Here is a 20050-nt window from a genome sequence, read left to right as displayed (position 1 = left end):
TTGTGTAAAATCGAGTTTGATTATGTATTTCACTTGATTTGGATTTTTTTTTTAGTTTTTATTAATTTTGTGGTTATAAAAATCTAATTTGTAATTATATATATATATATATTGAAAACGTCTTTTGTATATAAAATCTATTTTTTGCATTTATATATTTATTAAACATTTTTAATATCTATAAAAAAAAATTTCGTGATTAAAAATCATATATATAATATTTAAAATCATTTTTTGTGGTTATAAAACGTTTTATGTATTTTTATATATAAAATATAAATTTCTATATTTATTAAACATTTTTAATATTATTAAAACTATTTTTTGTATTATTAAAACTATTTTTTGTAATTATTTAACAATTTTCTATATTTATTAAACATTTTAAATATTATTAAAAATATTTTTTGTAATTATTAAACTATTTTTTGGATTTATTAAAACTATTTTTTGTAATTATTAAACTATTTTCTGGATTTATTAAAATTATTAGAACAAATTTTTAAATATGTTTTTTAATTTACAGGTCTCATGATGATCAGATCCGGCCTCGACAGCGTCGTAGCCGGGGTGGTACGGGGAGCCAGTCTCGGGGTTCGTCCAGTCATATTCAGGATTCCGTTTCGCCCCACAGCTCCTACCATACATCTCCCTCTCCATTACCCGCTGCTGCACCCGCTCCTGCTCCTCCGGGTCCTCCGGGAGTGATGAGTGTTGCGGATTTGATTCAACAGTCCGGTCGTGACCATCTTCCCTATCTCACTCCGTATCCACATGGACGGGGTCAAACATGGTAATTAAACTTTTATTTTTTTTCATAAAATTTTGATTCATTATTAATAATTTGTTCTTTTTATTAGGTTCAACCGATCCGGGAACGGGATCAGCACATGGATCAACCGATCCGGGAACGGGATCAGCACATGGATCAACCGTATGATGTACTCGGCCCTCGACAAGGGACATCCGACTTTCACTGACTTCCCTACCGAGAAGCAGCATCTGTGGTTTCGTCAGTTTGCGGTAAGTATTCTAATTTTTTACTTATATTTTTAATATTTAATATCAATTTTCTACTTATTGTGTTTTTGTGATTAAAAATCATATATATAATATTTAAAATCATTTTTTTGTACTTATAAAACGTTTTATGTATTTTTTATATATAAAATATAAATTTCTATATTTATTAAACATTTTTAATATTATTAAAATATTCAGCAAGAATTCAACTGGAATTCCGATGATACGCTTTCTATCTATCACCACTTCGTCCATAAAGTTATGGACAACTATGGGAAGCAAATGTACGAGTGGAAGAAGAAGTGGGAAGCAAACAAGGTAGTTTTTAATTTATTAACAATTTTTTAATTTATTAAACTATTTTTTAATTTATTTAGCTATTTTCTTTTTTTTTTAAGTTAAAAGGTCCCAAAGTCGATGAACGACACGGTCTGGAAGGAGTTGTGTGCGCATTGGGATAAGGAAGAGACGAAAGAAACTTCTTCCACCAACTACAACAACCGCAGGAGTGACCGTAAAGGGAAGGGCATCTACAAGCATAACTTGGATGCTCAATCTATTGCCACTCTGGGGGATCACATGGTAAGTTTAACCGATTTTTCTTCAATTATTTGAGTTTCAGAATTTTAATTTATTGTGCATTTCTTCAAATTTCTAATGTTTGTTTAATTTGTGTGTTTTTCAAGGCGGAAGAAAATGATGGCGAGCCGGTTGATGATCTCGCCCTAATGAAAAGGGCGTATGCCAACAAGAAGACCGGCCCGATTGATGATGGTCTTGTGAGGGACGTGGTCGACCTGGTCCAAACTCAGGTGGTAGACGAAGTGTCTTAGCTTCAAACCGATGATGACGATTCGACGGCTTCGACAAACTTGTCCCGGATTCGAATCAACGAAATCGTTGAATCGGTAAGTTCTTTTTTTTTAAGTTCAATTTATTTATTTCTTGATTTTTATTTTATCATCATTTTATATTATTTAAATTTGGCTATTTACATTTCAGTCGGTTCTAAAGAAGAAGGGACGTTTGGTCGGTTTGGATCGTCGCTCCCGGTCGGCTGCTCCTTCTTCTGCACCACCGCCATATGTTGATCTAGAAGTTCTTACGGCTCAGCTGAAGGACAAGGATGATCGCATATCTGCGTTGGAGACCCAGATGGCAGCTCAACAGGCGGACTATGAGACACAAAAGAGGCTGAACGAGCAGATGATGGAGATGATGAAGAGGATATACCCGAACGAGGTGTTCCCGAACATTCAAGACCCGTAGTTTTTTTTTTCCAAAAACTCTGAATGTTTTATTTTTATTTGTAGAACTTTGAATTATCTAATATGTTTTCAGTGTTAATTTTAATTTTATATTTTCGAATTTAAATTTCAAAAATTTTAATTTTAAAAAAAAAAAAAAAAATTAAAAATTTAATTTTTTTCGAAATTCCGAGGAAAAGCACCCTCGGAAATTTCCGACGACCTTTTCCTCGGAATATGTCGTCGGAATTTTAAAAAAAAAATCCGAGGGAATGTTCCTCAGAATTTTCCGAGGGGCTACGTTCCTCGGAATTTTCCGAGGGTCACGTTCCTCGGAAATTCCCGATGCAAATTCCGAGGAAGGTTTCGTCGGAACTTCCGAGGATTGGACCATCGGAAATTTCCTCGGAATATACCGAGGAAGTCCTCCCTCGGTATATTCCGAGGAACTTTCCGACGATCTAGTGGTCCTCGGAGTTTCCTCGGAATTCCGTCGAAAATTTCCGAGGGATTTCCGAGGAAAAATGAATTTCCGAGGAGTTATTTCCGAGGAAAAAAGAATTTCCGAAGAGTTATTTTCGAGAATTTTTTTTGTCGGTATGTCGTCGGAATAGCGTTATTCCGACGACATACCGACGATTTTTTCTCTCAGTATGCCGCTGTTTTCTTGTAGTGGATGGACAAGACACTTTCTTTTGGTTTGAGTTATAAATTGGGGACGCTTTCTCAACACCAGTGTCTTAACATAAATATATTAGTATTTTCACATTATACGACTTAATAACAAAAATCAAATTGAACTAAAATTGTGTGGATGAAAAAGCGACAGTTGGATTGATAGTATCTTTAGAGGAATGAAAAGTCTCTTTAGGACGAGACGATTCTAGTGGTCTTTCAATCCTTCTACTGTTCAATATCTTAAAAATTTTCTAGCAAGAAATGCATATGAAAACGTACCGTTGCACTTGCTTTAAGAGCTATGCAGTGAGGTAGAATAGTTGGGCCTCTCAAATATTATTGTTTAATTATATAACTATATTTATTTCTTTTTAAAATAATTAGACTAATAGGATCAGAGGCGGATCCACGTGGAAGAAAGGTGGGTCAGCTGACACGGTTAATTTTAGATATTTTGTTTGTAAGCTATATATCAAGTACTCAGCTAACAGCACAATTGGCTATGTATTTTCTCCTCTGACACTCCTTTCTTGGGTTCAAAGACCGCTTCCTGCATCCTTTTTAAAAAAAAAATCCATGCTTCTGTCTGGACTTTTGTTATAGTTCGGGCTTAAATAAAAATTATGACCCAGGTAAAAATATATCCTGGGTCCGCCACTGAATAGGATGTTGGCATGGAGGGAATAAGCTTTCGTAAAGAAACGTGGATTATGAGTAAATGATTCTTCTCTCTCTCATTTACTTTCTATTTATTTTTTATTTTAAGTCGCAAAAAACTCACAAAATTTCACCACTACTAATAGATGTTACCGGACAGGCATGCCCAAATTTTCTTGGAGTGCCCCTTAACGCGAAAGTAGCTGACGATTTCGAAAACCAGAGATGACTATCTCGTTGTAACCAAAGAGGACACTTTCTAGACTTGCGAGCAAGGTTATTAGAGACAATGCAGCAGCGCTCAGCTAATGGAAAAGAAGAGATCCTATGGCGTCACTCTTCAACTGATTAGCCAGACAGATTTTGTGCATCTCAAAATTGGGAGCAACTCAGAAGGATCGAACCTAAAGTGAGATGGGACAGGCTGATCTTATTTGCACAAAGCGTTCCGAGGTATTCCCTTATTGCTTGGTTGACAATAAGACTTCACGATTGTAAAGGCGGTAAAAAGCATGATAGTTTCGTTTTTCTTAGATACAAGTTTCCCCATCGATTGACATGCATGCTTCGAAAATGAATAGAAGTTATGTAACTTCATCATTCTTTTGTTCTTTACACCGGTTTCTACGAGTTCCACAAGCTTAATAGCAAATTTATTTTCTGATATTTCATAGATGTAAATGAGTTCTTTTGTTGATCAACAAATTTCAATTCTCAGCCAAAAAAACAAAAGAAAATTGCTATTTGTGCTATTCAGTCTCGTAAAGAATTTATATCCAAAAACAAAATTCAGTATTGTTACGATTAGCTCTAGTTAATTACTATTAATTAAAGACTTTCCTGGAAAGTTCATAAAAAGTCATTACATAAAATACTAATACCAGGTTAAGAGGTATCAAAAGGAGGAAGCATAAACGACGAACATTAAGGAAGAAGCTAATTACTACTGTCTTGTCTTAGCATTTGCAAATACCCACTAGTTATGATCCTTCACCACCCGCCACCACCGCTCTTATTACCACTAGACTCGTTTCCCCAACCACTATCTTCATCACTCTTTTTACCGGCAGACTCGTTTCCCCAACCACCGCCACCGCCACCGCCACCACCACCAGAACCAGAACCGCCACCCCAACCACCATCCTCGCTGCTCTTTTTACCACCAGAATCATTTCCCCAACCACCACCTCCAGATTCGCTACCCCAACCGCCTGCCCCGCCACTCTTATTACCACCAGACTGGCTTCCCCAACCTCCATCTCCGGTTCCGGAATTATTATTTCCCCAATCTCGGTTTCCATCTTCCCTCTCTCTGTTGTTATCACTCCGTCCTCTGCCTCGACCACGACCACCATACGGCCTAGGCGCTCCACTTGGATGCCCATCACCACGTCCACCACCATTTCTGTACTCACCGCCTCTCCCTAACACATACATTTTCACAATTTCTTAAAAAGTGAACATGCAGAAACATAGTCTCACAATATTAATAAACAAATACTTACCTGCGTCAGACTTGCCAAAAATTTAAGTTAAAAACAAAAGCCTGAGAAGTCGAACCATGATCATACAAGCACCCTTTGAAGCAAGTTAAAAGTGTTACCTGGTCTTGGTGCAGATGAGCGATCTGAGTTACCTTTCCAGCCTCCTTCGCTCTGAGAACCACCAGCACCACCTCCAGAAGAGCCACGGTCCGCTGGGCTTCTCATCGGCACCATGGCCGCAACAGACCTGATAGATGGAACTGTTTCCTGCAACGGGTCACCAATATGCCTCTGGAAGTACGCCACAAGCCTGTCAATGTCTTCAAACATCCTTTTCCTGAACTTGAATCCCTTGGGGTATAGACCAACATACTCGTGATGTGGATTTGTGCTCCTTATGTAAGACAGTATAAAGGTTCCTGGATGCTCGTCTGATATCCCGAAAGAGTACACTATCCTTGCAGGATTTTCACTCTTCTCGATCCTGAGAAGCTCATCAACTTCTGATTTTGTCCCCTTCCGGAACTTCCTATAGTTAAGCATGATCTTCAGATGAGAGACTAGAGGATCAACATACCGATCCATGACCTGCAATTATGAGGTGTGGTAAGATTATAAAGAATTATGGTAAAAGAATCAATTACATGTTCTGGTTGACAGTGATTTAAATAAAGAGACAAACCTCATCTAAATCCTCGAAGGTGTCCTCTCCAATTGTCAGCGTCTTCCCAATACGCTGTAGGCTTGTGATGTCCTTGCTTTCTTTTCCACCTTCAACTATCTCCTTGTGGGCATAGACTCCACCGTAGATCTTAAGCGTCAATGTCAAGTAATTGAGTCCTCGAGAACTTGGACGAACAATGCTTTCTCCAAAATCTTTGTCAGACAAATACTGAGCACCAACAAACAACCTCATCAGATTCTTTTAAAAAGAAGATAACAAGACGCTATTAATGTAAGCATCTTAACAAGTACCAAACAGAGTAAAAGAATACCTCGGTTGCTTGGTCAGCAGTGATGTTCTGGAAACGGGGATGGACAATCATCCGAGACTTGAAATGCTTCCTCACCAGCTCCTTTTCCTTTCGAGCTTTCTCTTTTTCAGTCTGGAGACTGTTTCTATCCTCACGGTAATAGGGATCAAGATTCTGGTTTTGCTGGCGCCTGTTGTTTCTCATTTCACTTTCTTTGCAAATAAGGAACACCCGATACCTCTCCTTTTGAATCGATTTGATCTTGCATGTAAGAATTTCGCCTTCATTTAGTCGGTCCGACAACTCGACAATGTCTCTCCCATCATCTGCGAAATCTTCCTTCGTAAGCATCCCAGTTAATCCAGAATCTAAGACACATATGGCTCTTCCACTCTGTAATCTCCGAACAGTGGCCTGGACAATTCTGCCTTCAGCTATGGTATCTTCAGTCTCTCCTGAGTTCATATAAAACTCTTCATCTGGAGTTGGATCTTTATAAGGCATCCGCCAATCCTGGAAACCACAGCTTAACTCTCTCATGATATTACCGTAAGTTTCCTTCTTGTTCTCTCGTTTCTTGCTTGCAAGATACTCCTCAAGGACAACTTTCCTCAAAGAGCCTGGCCGATCTCTCACATGCTCTATTGCCATCTCTATTGCATCCTCATCATCATTGGAATCATCTCTTACATCTTGATCATAAATATCTTTTGCCAATTCTTGTGCAAGACCATACGACTCGGGATGTATTCTGGTGTCATCCAATAAGTCGATAAATTGACTGCTACTAGCAGCCAGCCCACTCCTTCGGATGCGCAAGAAACCAGCTGCATTTACAAACACCTTTTTACCAAGACCATGCATTATCAGGTCCTTGCGGACCAATATAGATCCAGCTCTAACAAGTGACCTTTGCAATGACGCAGCTTTCCTAGGCCCAAGTCCAGAAATGAACTGTAAAGGAGAACAAAACCACTCATGGCTAGCTGCCAAATTAATGTCGATTCCAACCTGGTTTGTTATGTCAACCATAACCTGCTCAACCATCCCATACTTCTCGTCAACCTGAAGAAAATTCTCCAATGGATGAAGCTTCCAAGACAATATTTCCCGGCCTGGACCGCATAAAGTCGCAGCCATTGCAAGAGGATTCTGGAGATAGCGTCCAAGAGCAACTGCACGTTTCACGATCCCTGACTGTTGAGGTAGCTGTTCACCTGAGATTCGAGAGTTTTCATATAGCCTAGGAAGTGATTCGTCTACATAAACAATGGTCAAATCATCCATCCCATGTTCAACATCTCTAGGCTTTTCCTCCACCACCTGGAATATGACCTGAAATAAAAAATAAGAGGAAAAGCATGACCAAAATTTACTATGCAAAAGAAATAGCAATGAAAATCAGCTACACAAGCAGTAATTCAAGCTTAGTTGATCAGATATACCATCTTCCTTTTCTGGAAGGCAGTCAAACTTGAATCAAGGTTCAGAGAGTTTAATAGTTTTTATGATAAGCGCACAAATCCAGGCCACTACAGAGTAGATATTGAGGAACTAATTAGGTAAACCAGTGATCACAGTTTTCCGGAACGTATCAACATAAGACCTTCATTTTAAGAGCAAACTCGGAACTTGTATCATTAGCATGGGTTAGCAAATAAAGCTTATGGTATATGAAATCTTTACCTCATATATATCATCCTTCAGACGAGTACAAGACAAATTGACAGCTCCTAAAGCCAGAACATGCGGTTGATGGTCCATCATAAACTTTAAAACACGATCCTGGTCATTCTTTTTACGTTGCTGGTCGCTGACATTCTGGGATCGCAGTGTGAGAGATCCAGCATAAAGGACATCAAGCACCTCTCCCGATGAATCCAGCATCACAAACGTATTTGGTGGCTTTCCAGGTCCCCAACAACATGCCATGACCCTTAGTGCAGATTCCTCATCTGAGCTAATGTCCATTTCTTTCTTTTGATATGGCCCTGCAGACACCTTGTTCCACAAAGCCTGTCCATACTCAGATAGCAGCCTACTCTTCGCTCTAATAGTTAGCAAGGATCTTGCTTCTTTCTCCATTGATGGTAAAATAAAAGTATGAAGTGCATCCTCCAGTATTAATTTTCTCTGCTCATTCCAGAGTTGAGCATACTTACTGACCCCAACACTTAGATAGTGTTCATTGCAGTCACTAATTAGCCTGTTCATGCAATTCTCGGGCAGCTTGAACGTTACTTGAAGAAGTTTCTCCTCTTCTGCCTTCTGAATGAGAAGCCACTGCGAACCCTCAAACTTGCTCAGTGGCTTTTCTCGTAACCACTTAACCCCAGAAAACTGATGGAAAGAGTCTATTACTCCATTCCCATCTGCTGTTGGACTTGTTGAGACTACTGCATTCTCCATATAAATGCCACGGACATACTTTTTGACTGATGGCTCGCAACTTATCTCAACTGCAGCCTGAGAGAGAAAAATAAGAAGTATGTCAGCATTGATGCTAGGAGAAATTTTTGTAGTAGTAAGTCCAGCTTAAGAGTCCGCAATATAGGTTTGTTCGCAGAACGTACCATATGCCGTGCACCCCTTAGAACAGCTTGAGGATTTTCAAACATTGCACACACAAAGTTCAATGCCTTTTCCTCTGGTGTTTCCTTTGCATCCTCAAGCTCATCAACCTGCAACTCAAGCAGCATTAGAACTCTCATTTTAAAACAAAATGTAGACCAAACGAAAAAATCCCACTAACCAGTTTTTCTAGGGACAATGCAAGTCCCAATTGCTCAGCACTATACCCAAATTTGTTTGCAACCTCCCAGAGCCCCGCTTTGCTGCAGATGCTATATTGTGATTTTCTCTTAGGCCTCTTGTACTGCCCTTCATCAATACCAACTTCACCGGCAGGAAAATGCAAGTTGAACTTGGAATCTACATCATCAACTTCTCTTTCTGTTTCTGCCACTTTAAGAGACTTAATGACTGATTCAAAAAGATATTGATTTAGGTTAAGCCTAGTTTCATCATAAACCCTCCTGGACTCTTCTTCGAAACGTTTTGTGTAGTAACCATGCAACGCCATTTTCCTTTTTCGAAGAAGGAGCCACTTCCTATCCAAGTCCTGAATCATCCAGAAGACCTACATTGGCATGTACATTTTACATTAATCCACCAATTTCCGCAAAAAATATATTAATCTGAGTGCTTGTTGTTTCTCCCTGGAAACTGCTTACCTTATGCCACTTGGTCTCAGGTTTCTTCTCTATATTGAGCTCACTGATATCAGAAGAATCTAACAAGCTCCGGCATTGCTCCTTTCGGTACATAGCTATAAATGGTATCTAGAGGAGAGCATAAAAAAAAATTAGCATAACAATCAATGAGCAGTTCTAGGAAAATCTAACTAGAAATGAATTCAAATACCTCTAGTTTCTGCACATGATGTAGCTCCAAAAACTTTGCAATGTCATCCTTCTTAACCGAGAAACCTGGACCACCAAAAATGTGAAGTCCATCAGGATCTTTTAGTAGAGAAGTAAATTGGGCATATATCCAATTGCTCTCTTCCTCAATGCTGAGTTCATCTATCGGAGGGCTTCCAGTGCTTTCTTCAGATATCTGTCAAAGTTGACAAGATATCTTTACATCCAACCATGAACACCAAATAAACTTAACATAAGCACACAGAGAAAAAACTGAAGCAGAGAACGCACCTGCATCCTCTCAGGCATATCAAGTTGGCGGATTTCATCATCTTTCCCTGTCATGTACTTATCAGAGAGAACAGTTGGCTCAAACTCATCTTCAAGCCTTCTTTCCACCCTTTCACTTGATGCCAAACCCTTTTTGCGAATTAACAAAAGCTCGTCAACATCGCCAAATATTTCGCTAGCGTCTCTCAGAGCACTGATATCTGATCCCTGTCTATATTTCTTTTTCTTATGGTCGCCCCTGAAAAAAAGAGTAGTTTGAAATCAGAAAAAAAGTAAAGGCGACATAAGACCAAGAGAGATAAAGAAGAGAAAAATTGTACTTCCTACGATGACCATTGCCATCTTCATCAACGATGAAATCTGCCATTTCATCCTCGCTCCCAACAACATCTTCTTCCACAGCTAGTTCTTCCTCATCGCCTACATCATCATCAGGCAGATCTACTAGACACAAAGAGTACAAAACCAAAAATATGCATCAACGGCCAAAATAAGAGTTATCACAAAGCTAAAAAGAATATACCATCAACATCATCAAACAGATCGTCTTTAATCTTGTCCTCAGCACTTCTCCCAGCTCCACTACTCCCATCAAAATCATCATCAGATGATCCTCCCTGGCCAAACTCCCTTTGAGCTTTCTTCAACCTCTTATACTTTCTCTGTCATGGTTCAGGAAAAACAAAAATCAATATTTATTAGCATTGCAAATGTATTGCTTAAGTGCATGTACATAATCTTGATATAGTTATGCACAAGTATGACAGACCTTTTGGAATTTCGGGTTGTTATCTTGGAGCAGCAGATAATCCTCTTCATCAAGATCTTCGTCCCTGTTTAATCACCATATGCGGGTAGTTTATGACATACATACCCAACGCAAATAAGTTTATCAAATCTATCATGAATCCCTGCACTAGCATTAATGTTTTGTAAGTTACGAAAGGATGAAATTTCAGAGAGCAAGAAGGGAAAGAATATATATACTTTTTCCTTCGTTTCTTCTTCTTCTTTTTCTTCTTCTCCCCATCGCTATTTTGCCTTTCTTCTTCTTCCTCGTCATCTTCTTCTTCTTCATCACTCACTATGAAACCATCATTCTTATCATATTCATTATCACCTGCAAAACAAATATACGGTTCTCACGTCATGGCAAGAAAACTTAAGTGCAAAAGTGTAGCAAAAACACCAATGACTCAAACCCAGAGTGAGATAAAATGTGAAACTCATAGATTCATACAGAGAAACCCTTTAGTCTAAAAGTAAACTGACGATGCTTCCCCAACAGACAGAGAATAAGTGATTAAAGGAGAAAACTTTCCAGCAGAAGATAACATTCTAAGAACACGCAACATGATTCCCACTGAACATGATTCCCTACGCAGATACAGACACAGGACACGGATTTAAGACAAAGAACTGCATGCACTTGTGTAATCAGATGAAAGAACAAACAATTCACACAGGAAGAGCCCAAAATCAAGGACAAAGCGCTTACCCTCCTCCTCCTCTTCTTCATCTTCATCATCGTTGTCAGGGTTCTCGACAGGATCTCCATGAACTGGCTGTCCCCCCTCTTCCTCGAGCTCATGATCATCTACTGGGAGATGAAAAAAATCAAAACTTTAGATAAATCAGAAGAAACCCAAGCGAAATCACGGCGCGGAGAGGAAATTGAAGGGATTTGTGTACCTTCTTCGTCGGAAATGTCGTTCCTTGACATTGTACTTTCGAGAAACTACAAGTGCGACGGCGCCCTGAAAGCTGAGGAAACGTCGATTGAGAAGAAGGTTTGGCGATTCTAGGGTTCGCGAAAAGCGGCGACGGAGAGCAGAAGGCTTTACCAGTGTGATTGTTTCGTGAAAGAAAACCAGATTCTGAATGAGCTCTATATGCAATTTTCAAGCTTATATTTATACTGCGGCCCTTTTTTTTTTTTTTTGTTTCTCATTTAAATTATTGTTTCTTTTTTTAATTAAAACGAAATCTTTTTTTTTTTGTCGTAAAAAGAAATCTTTTAAATTTTCATTCTTTTCTAAAATTGTTTTACAAAAACTGTTAGCATAAACTAAAAGCTAACATTTTTTTATTGATTTTCCTGTTTCCAGTTTTTATTAATTGTTATTTATATTTTTTTGGGTCAAATTATTAATTGTTATTTATATAAAAATCAAAATTACATAAAAATACAGAAAATAATAAAATTACAGTTAAATGCATAATTAGAATTTTGAAAAAAATTATTTAAAAGGAAAGTTGATTTTAATAATATTCATATCCAATTTTTTTTCTTTTTTACTTGCTAAGAAATTGTCATTTCTTGCAGATTGCACATTATAGGAGGTCCATGTTTCAATTTCTAAAGAAAACGATTTATTAAACAATTATGCAGACTATGCAAGAAAAGTTTTATAAGAGATCTTCAAAATGATGCAAGTAAATCTAGAGAGTTGTGGATCTTTATAAGACGGCTCAACTCATACAGTTGGGCGTAGATCTTGATAAGGCAGTTAGTATTGTCAGTTGTCGAATCGTTTATGTAATCTTTCTCAAAATTGTAATATCATAATAAATAAACGTTATTTTCCTTAGATTCACACTCAGTGTGATCTGATTTTTATCTTTGGCTATCACCAACCTTATATGTTGTATTACATTAGCTAATGCCCAATTTTGATATAAAAATATTTTTCCAATAAGGATCCAAATTTTGGTTTTATCCACAAAAGTTATATTTGGATAAAACCCATCAACTAAAGATGGATTGTAGAAAAACTCAATTAAATATTTGACGAACGAAAATCTTAATTTAATTCCGTTAATGTTAGTCACCCTGCATTTAAAATTCTATGACGGAGGGTGACACACATTAACGGAATTAAAGTTGAGACTTGAGAGTTTCTTTCGTTGAATTTTTAGATGAGAGATTATTGCAATTAGTATTTAGTTGAGGGATTTTACTACTAAATTCAATTAAATGTCTTAAAATCTTTATTATCACTTGTACATTATTTAAAATTCTTACATTCATTTATAATTCCTTAAAATAATTTGTAAATTCTTATAAATTACTTTCAAATTTATAACTGATTTATAAAGCTTTATAAATATTTTATAAATTATTAGTAAGGTTTAACAATGATTTTATAAGATTAAAAACATGGTTGTTCGTCATACTACAAAAACATGAAGAAAATAAATAAAGCAAGAAAAATAAATCAAAGATATAGTTTTGTTGATTAATATGGTAGAAGTATAACATATTGGTTTGGAAATAAAATAGAAAAAATAATCCTACATTTGTTTTCCCGGAAGCATGAAGAAAGTATGACTCGAAGTCTAGATATCATGTAAAGAGTATAAGAAGGCCGATGCCATACTTTAAACAGGAAGATTGGATTTCTAAGCTAATTAGCTATCCTCAACACTACTTACAACTTAATATAACTTAGAAATATTAAATTATTTGTTGCCAATAGTAATAAAATAAAACTTTATGTTCCTCCTTTATAAAGCTTTATTGATTTACTTCATATTTTCGTAGTATCACGAATAACTATGTTTTATTTCATCCTAACAAGTATCATAAATTATAAGAGTTTATAAAATCATTGTTAAGCATTATAAAATCATTTGTAAAAGTGTTAAAATATTTATAAAGACTTATAAATCGGTTATAAAATTGATAATGTATTGTATAAAAAATTATAATTTAGTTTAAAGGCTTATAAATAGAGTATAAAAGTTTAAATAATGCATAAGTGATAAAAACATTTAATCGCATATAGTAATAAAACCCATCAACTAAAGATATATCGTAAAAAAACTCATCAACAAAAAATTTGATGAAACAAATCTTCAACTTTAATTCTATTAATGTATGTCACTCTCCGTGTAAAATACTGTGACGGATGGTGACAAATATTTATATACGAAATTAAAGTTGATGATTTCTTTCGTCGGATTTTTAGTTAAGGGTTTATTTTACGATTCATCTTTAGTTGAGGAGTTACAACAAAACAAAATCACTAATAAGAATCCCTACAACGATTTTGTCTTTGCTTTTCTTTCATAATTACAATGTCATATCATTATCATTTAATTTTATCATAAATATTATTTATTTAAATTGAACAACAAAATATTCCATGTGTTTATAGTAACTAATACCATCCATATTGATATCGATGGAAGAGATACCTTTCAACTGGCGGAAACAGAATCATCACTCTGGAATGAAGCTCAGGCAATATTAACACAAGTGTCACTCGTGATAAGGAACCGGTAACTTTACCTCAGATACCGGGACAATGGTTCATGAAAAGAAGGAGAAATTTATTCGGGACAAGGCTGATATAATAGTCTGGAAAATTTTGATGGGTTAATGGGGACAAGGAATACGAGACCAGGTTTATCATCCTTCCATTCAGAAATAGAAGTCCTCATATGGTCAAATGGAATGCATAAGGAACATGATAGTTTCATTTTACATTTGCAAAAGATTGTTCTCAATTATGAAAATAGTTCCAGAACTAGAAAAATGGCTGCTTTTGGAACATATTTGGAAGACATTCACATTCTCAAGGAGAGCTTTCGTTACTCAGAGATCATACATGTTTTCCAGACACAAAATACAATGGTGGACAGTCTGGCACACAGTGCTCAGAAACAACCGCTCTTCGTCGTCCACATGGATTCAGAGTTACCAGTTTAGTTCGCAGAGTGTTAGTTGAGTCTTTTTGTTGATGACAAAAAACACTATCCATATTTTGTAAATAAAATGAATTCAAAATTTTATGCAAATTATCTCTCAATTTAATTTGAATATCATTTTTCATGCATAGTATTATTTAACGATCAAATATGAATATATACATGAAAATTAATAAAATATTATTTACCGTGTCATTTTTACATAATATTGATATGATAATTTGAATGTTCAAAAATATTTTAAACTTATCATAAAATTAAATTTTAGATCTAAAATAAATAGAAATGCAAACTTAACATAAGTTATTTATAACGAAAAAGAGCCTAATATTGTCATATCAATAAATTTTGCTTTTTTCTATTACCATTATTTCATTTTTTTCAAATGACATAATAAAAATTTCATCAAAATCTAAGAAATTACAAGGTTCTTAATTTTATATAATATTAAAAAGCATGAGTTATTCAACCAAAAATTTAAAAATGTTTTTGGCGGATCATCCGATATCGGGATAGTAATCGCGGGTTTTTGGATTTGACAGGTTTTTTCAAATTTTTAATTAATAGATTTTATTAAATTCTAACCAAATTATACACAGGTTGTCAGATCTATCAGTTAAACCAATCTTTGGGTTGGATATGAAAATATTGCTTGAAAACTAAAAACTATAATATAACTAAAAATTTTGAAACACTAATAGAACAAGTTTTAAATTTTTGTTTCTAATAAAAGTTATAAATCAATCAAATTTTATTAAAATAGTAAAAATATAGATGCGCTTTAAAGCGCGGATCAAAATCTAGTTAATTTCACTAAAAATCATCTAACAAAACTGACAGTTAAGATTAGTAGAATCTAATTTAATCATAAGACATATTCCAAAAATATAAAATACAATGATGGATAAAGTTGCACGACGTGCTAGAAATTCTCTTACTGCTACATTTTATGTTCGATTGTATACCTCCAGTTCGAAAACCGGTAAGACAATATATTTAGTTTAGTTAATGTCAAAAAATAAAAATTAATGAAATCCATTCATCACTAATCCAAGAGGAAATAGTAAACTAGAGGCATTTCTATCTAAACCGAAGATTTTTAATTAAATTAACTTCAGTTGCCTAAGAAAAATCAATAAGCAGTAGGGAACACACGTAATGTTGTATACGTGTCGGTCCCTGCCCATAACAGAGATTGGACGATGTAGTAGCAGGACAATTGGGAAACCGCTCCACTCCGTTATCGAATTTGGATTCGACTATATCTCTATCACACGAAAAACATGAAACGTACGTAATAACCGTTCGTAATTAAAAACTAGTTAAAATAATTTTTTGATTTTTAGTTTTTAGTTTTTGATTACAAAATTTGTAAGATTCAGAACAGAGAATTTGGAACTGGTTTTATTATTGCTTGAAAAAGAACTGAATACAAAAGCTCTGTCTTATAGATAAGATACAAGCTGAACAATAGGAACAGAATAACAAACTACTAACCCACTTCCTACAAGTTAGAAAACGTTTATTGACTCAGAAACAAAGTAAAAAAACTCCTAAAAACTTGGAGAACTCAGTAACCTTATCCTTCAATCCTTCCCCTAAACTGGAAATACTCCACTCCAGTTTACTCTTCTTTCAAACCAACTCCCATCTTCATTCTCAATCTCTCAAACACTTCTAGTTTCACTGGTTTGGTCATGATATCCGACAGCTGTTCTCGAGTTGAACAATACTCCAAAGTGATTATCTCATCATTCACAAGCTCGCGTAAGAACTGATACCTCACATGGATGTGTTTGCTTCTTCCGTGTAGAACAAGGTTCTTTGAGAGTTTGATGGTGGAGCTGTTATCACACATCAGAGTTGTTCCTTTTCCTTGATCACAGCCAACCTCTTCTAGTACATTTCGCAGCCACACCGCTTGACATGCTCCATAGGCTGCTGCAACATACTCAGCTTCAGTAGTTGAGAGAGTGACAATAGGTTGCTTCTTGGACGCCCAAGATACTGCTCCTTCTCCAAACATGAAAGTATAACCTGAAGTACTTCTTCTGTCATCAACATCTCCTGCGTAATCACTATCCACAAACCCAACCAGCCTCTCTTCTTTGCCACACTGATACTGTATCCCAAAGCCAATGGTTCCTTGTACGTACCTCAGTATTCGTTTGGCAGCCATCAAGTGTTGCTCTCTAGGATGTTCCATATATCTACTCACCAAGTTCACTGATTAAATGAGATCAGGACGAGTTGCAGTCAAGTACCTTAAGCTCCCAACCAGTTGCTTGAAAGACGTAGGATCCACCTCTGGTCCGCCTCTTTCTTTAGTCAGCTTAGTTCCTGAGACAACTGGATTCAGAACATGATTGCAATCTTCCATACCGTACTTTTTCAACGTCTCCGTCGCATACTTTCTTTGAGTGATGAATATCCCTGCTCCATCTTGTATTACTTCCACCCCAAGAAAGTACCTCATCATCCCTAGATCAGTCATCGCGAATTCTTCCTCCATAGTTGCCTTAAAGTCCTTGAGCATGGACTCTGAGTCACTAGTGTAGATAAGATCATCTACGTATAGGCTTACTATCAGCACGTTTCCTCCTTCCTCCTTAATGTACAAAGTGTGTTCACAGTAGCATCTTCTGAAGCCTTTGCTCATGAAATAAGCCTCGATTCTGCTGTACCAGGCCCTAGGCGCCTGCCTTAGACCATACATCGCCTTTCTGAGCTTATATACCTTCCCGCTATCTTCCTCCACCTCAAAGCCTCTTGGTTGCTCCACATACACATCCTCATTTAGCTCACCATGAAGAAAAGCGCTCTTCACATCTAGCTGCAACACCTTCCATCTTCTTTGTCCGGCTAAAGCAAGGATGAGTCTGATTGTATCCCATCTAGCAACAGGTGCAAACACTTCATGAAAGTCTACTCCATGTGTTTGATGAAAGCCCTTTGCAACCAGCCTTGCCTTGAACTTGTCAACTTCACCTCTCTCATTGAGTTTGGTTTTGAAAACCCATTTCACCCCAATCACTTTCGCACCTTCAGGCAGGTCAACGAGCTCCCAAGTGTTGTTATTTTCTATGGCTTTGATTTCTACCTCCATCGCATCTCTCCATCTCTCATAGGTGACAGCTTCTTCAAACTTCTCTGGATCTTCTTCTGAGGTATACATCGCATCCAGCTCCTCCACTTCTTCAACTTCCTCCATAAACAATCCTCTACCTTCGCACACATAGTCCCTCATCCATGCTGGTTTCAGTACACTTCTCCCGGTTCTGCTCCTACTTGACTCTGCTACCTCTGTTTCTCCAGTATGATCAACCAGCTCTTCTTGAGTCTCATTGTTGTCTTCGTTTTCTGCATTGATGATTGGCTCGTCTTGTTCCTCTTCACCATCATCGTTTCTTTCTTCTTCCTCTCCAAACACTTCAATCGACTTCTCAGATTCACTCTTCTCTTCCCAATCCCATGGCTTATCCTCATCGAACTTGACATATTTGCTGATGATGATCTTTCTTGTAACAGGGTTGTAGACGCGATAGGCTTTTGACTCCTTACTTACTCCAAACATCATGCCTTTGATACTCTTTTCCTCTAGTTTTGTCCTTCTCTCGTAAGGCACCAGGGCAAATGCAACACAACCGAACACACGCAGGTGCTCCATTGTCGGTTTGTGCTTGCTCCATCTTTCTGAAGGAGTAACATCTCCTAAGATTATTGTTGGAGATCGGTTGAGAATGTGTACAGCGTATTGCACAGCTTCTGGCCAGAACCTATGCGGAACTTGCATTTCAAACAACATGCACCTCACCATGTTCATCAAGCTTCTATTCTTTCTTTCTGCAACACCGTTTTGCTGTGGCGTATAAGATGCAGTGAGTTGGCGCTTGATCCCTACTTCAGTGCAGTAGTCTTGAAATGCCTTGGAGTTGTACTCTCCTCCTCGATCAGTCCTAAGACTTACCAGTAACTCTCTAGCTTCTCTTTCCACCGCAGTTTTGAAATCCTTGAACACTTTGAATGCTTCAGACTTCTCTGACAGAAAGTAAGTCCAACACTTTCGGCTGTGATCATCGATGAAGTTGATGATGTATCTCTTGCCACTTTCTGAGGTAGGAGAGATTGGTCCACAAATGTCACTGTGTACCAACTCTAGCACACGACTCGTCTTCCACTCGCTATGCTTTGGAATGTTGGTACGAATTTGTTTACCTTTCATACAAATCTCGCAGATTCCTCCTCCATTGATGAACTTCGGCAGACCGTGAACCATGTCCTTCTCTGAGAGTGTTGCCAAGCTCCTTTGATTCAGGTGTCCAAACCTCTTATGCCACACTTCTTCTATGTCTAGTGATGGACTCTGCAACTGATTCATCTCCAGCTCCTTTGCTTCACGAGCGGTTGCTTTGATCACAAACATCCTGTTTGTAGTCATCGTTGAGTGCATGATCACCCTTCTCTGTTGCTTATGCCAGATCTCGCATACGTCGTCTTCTATGATGATCTTCAAGCCCTTCTGCTGGAGTTGTCCAACACTGAGAAGATTGTTTCTCAGCCCCGGTACATAGTAGACTGATGAAATGACTTGCATCATTCCATTAATCTCAAGTCGCAGGTTTCCCTTTCCCTCCACCTGCATCTTTCTATCATCTCCAAGTCTCACATGTTGTCGGAACTGGTTGTCAAACGTGATGACCCATTCCTTAACTCCACGCATATGGTTGCTACAACCAGAATCCAGGTACCACACATGTTCAGTTACTTCTTCTACCTGAGCCATGAGCAATACATCTTCCTCTAACTCCGCATAGTTGACAGATCTTTCCCATGTGGGACATTCATTCTTGTAGTGTCCCATTTTATGGCACTTGAAGCACTCGATGCCACTCTTGTCAAAGCTTGCATTGCCTTTGTCATATCCTCCTCTTCCACCTCCTCTAGTGCCTCCTCTGCCTAGGTTTTGGAACTGTCCTCCCCTTCCTTGAAAGTACCTTCCACGCCCTCTTCCATCTTCCATCCTTAGCGCCTGATCCTCCACAACATGTTTGACCAGATTCTGTTCATGTACGAGGAGAGAGCTTTGAAGTTCATCTATTGATAGTGTCTTGATGTCCTTCGATTCTTCTATGGCACACACGATGTAGGTGAACTTCTCCACTAGAGTTATGAGGATCTTCTCGACAATCTTGTCATCTGGCATGTCCTCACCAAGGTTTCGCATATCATTTGCGACCACCATGACACGAGAGAAATACTCTGTTATCGTGTCTCCATCCTTCATCTCCAAGACTTCAAAGTTCCTGCGCAGCCTCTGCAGCTGTGCGCTCTGCACTCTCTTGTTTCCTTGGAACTTGGTTTTCATTGACTCCCATATGTCCTTCAAACTTTCCTTCTTCGCAATCGTCTTCTGAATCGTCTTGTCAATTGATGCAAAGAGATAGTTCTTCACCTTGAGATCTTTAAGCTTCTTCTCCGCCATCTCACTCCTCTCAGCACCTGTGAGAATCACGTTCCTCTCTGGCTGCGTGATCCCAACTTCAATGAGTTCCCACCACTCC

General features: G+C 37.6%; 1 protein-coding gene across 6 annotated transcripts; it reads right to left on the bottom strand.

Annotated features, from left to right (window-relative positions):
• Positions 1-4400: 4400 nt before the first annotated feature.
• LOC125575113 (transcription elongation factor SPT6 homolog) lies at positions 4401-11665 on the bottom strand. Of its 6 annotated transcripts, none has more exons than XM_048747197.1 (16): positions 11469-11665; positions 11275-11376; positions 10764-10896; positions 10546-10609; positions 10300-10438; positions 10097-10220; positions 9777-10014; positions 9487-9681; positions 9297-9404; positions 8816-9202; positions 8637-8744; positions 7750-8529; positions 6085-7398; positions 5772-5981; positions 5209-5677; positions 4401-5029 (listed from the first exon to the last, which is right to left on the bottom strand). In XM_048747197.1, the coding sequence occupies exons 1-16, from the start codon at positions 11497-11499 to the stop codon at positions 4596-4598; spliced, it is 4836 nt and encodes a 1611-aa protein (XP_048603154.1). In that variant the 5' UTR covers positions 11500-11665; the 3' UTR covers positions 4401-4595. The 6 variants fall into 6 exon arrangements, with proteins under 6 accessions (XP_048603154.1, XP_048603156.1, XP_048603155.1 ...); XM_048747199.1 differs by having other exon boundaries at positions 10097-10217; XM_048747198.1 differs by having other exon boundaries at positions 11275-11373; positions 11469-11664.
• Positions 11666-20050: the final 8385 nt, after the last annotated feature.

This window comes from Brassica napus, chromosome C2 (genome assembly GCF_020379485.1).
Source record: "Brassica napus cultivar Da-Ae chromosome C2, Da-Ae, whole genome shotgun sequence".
Lineage (NCBI taxonomy): Eukaryota > Viridiplantae > Streptophyta > Magnoliopsida > Brassicales > Brassicaceae > Brassica > Brassica napus.
This window is presented reverse-complemented; position numbering and strand designations above follow the sequence as displayed.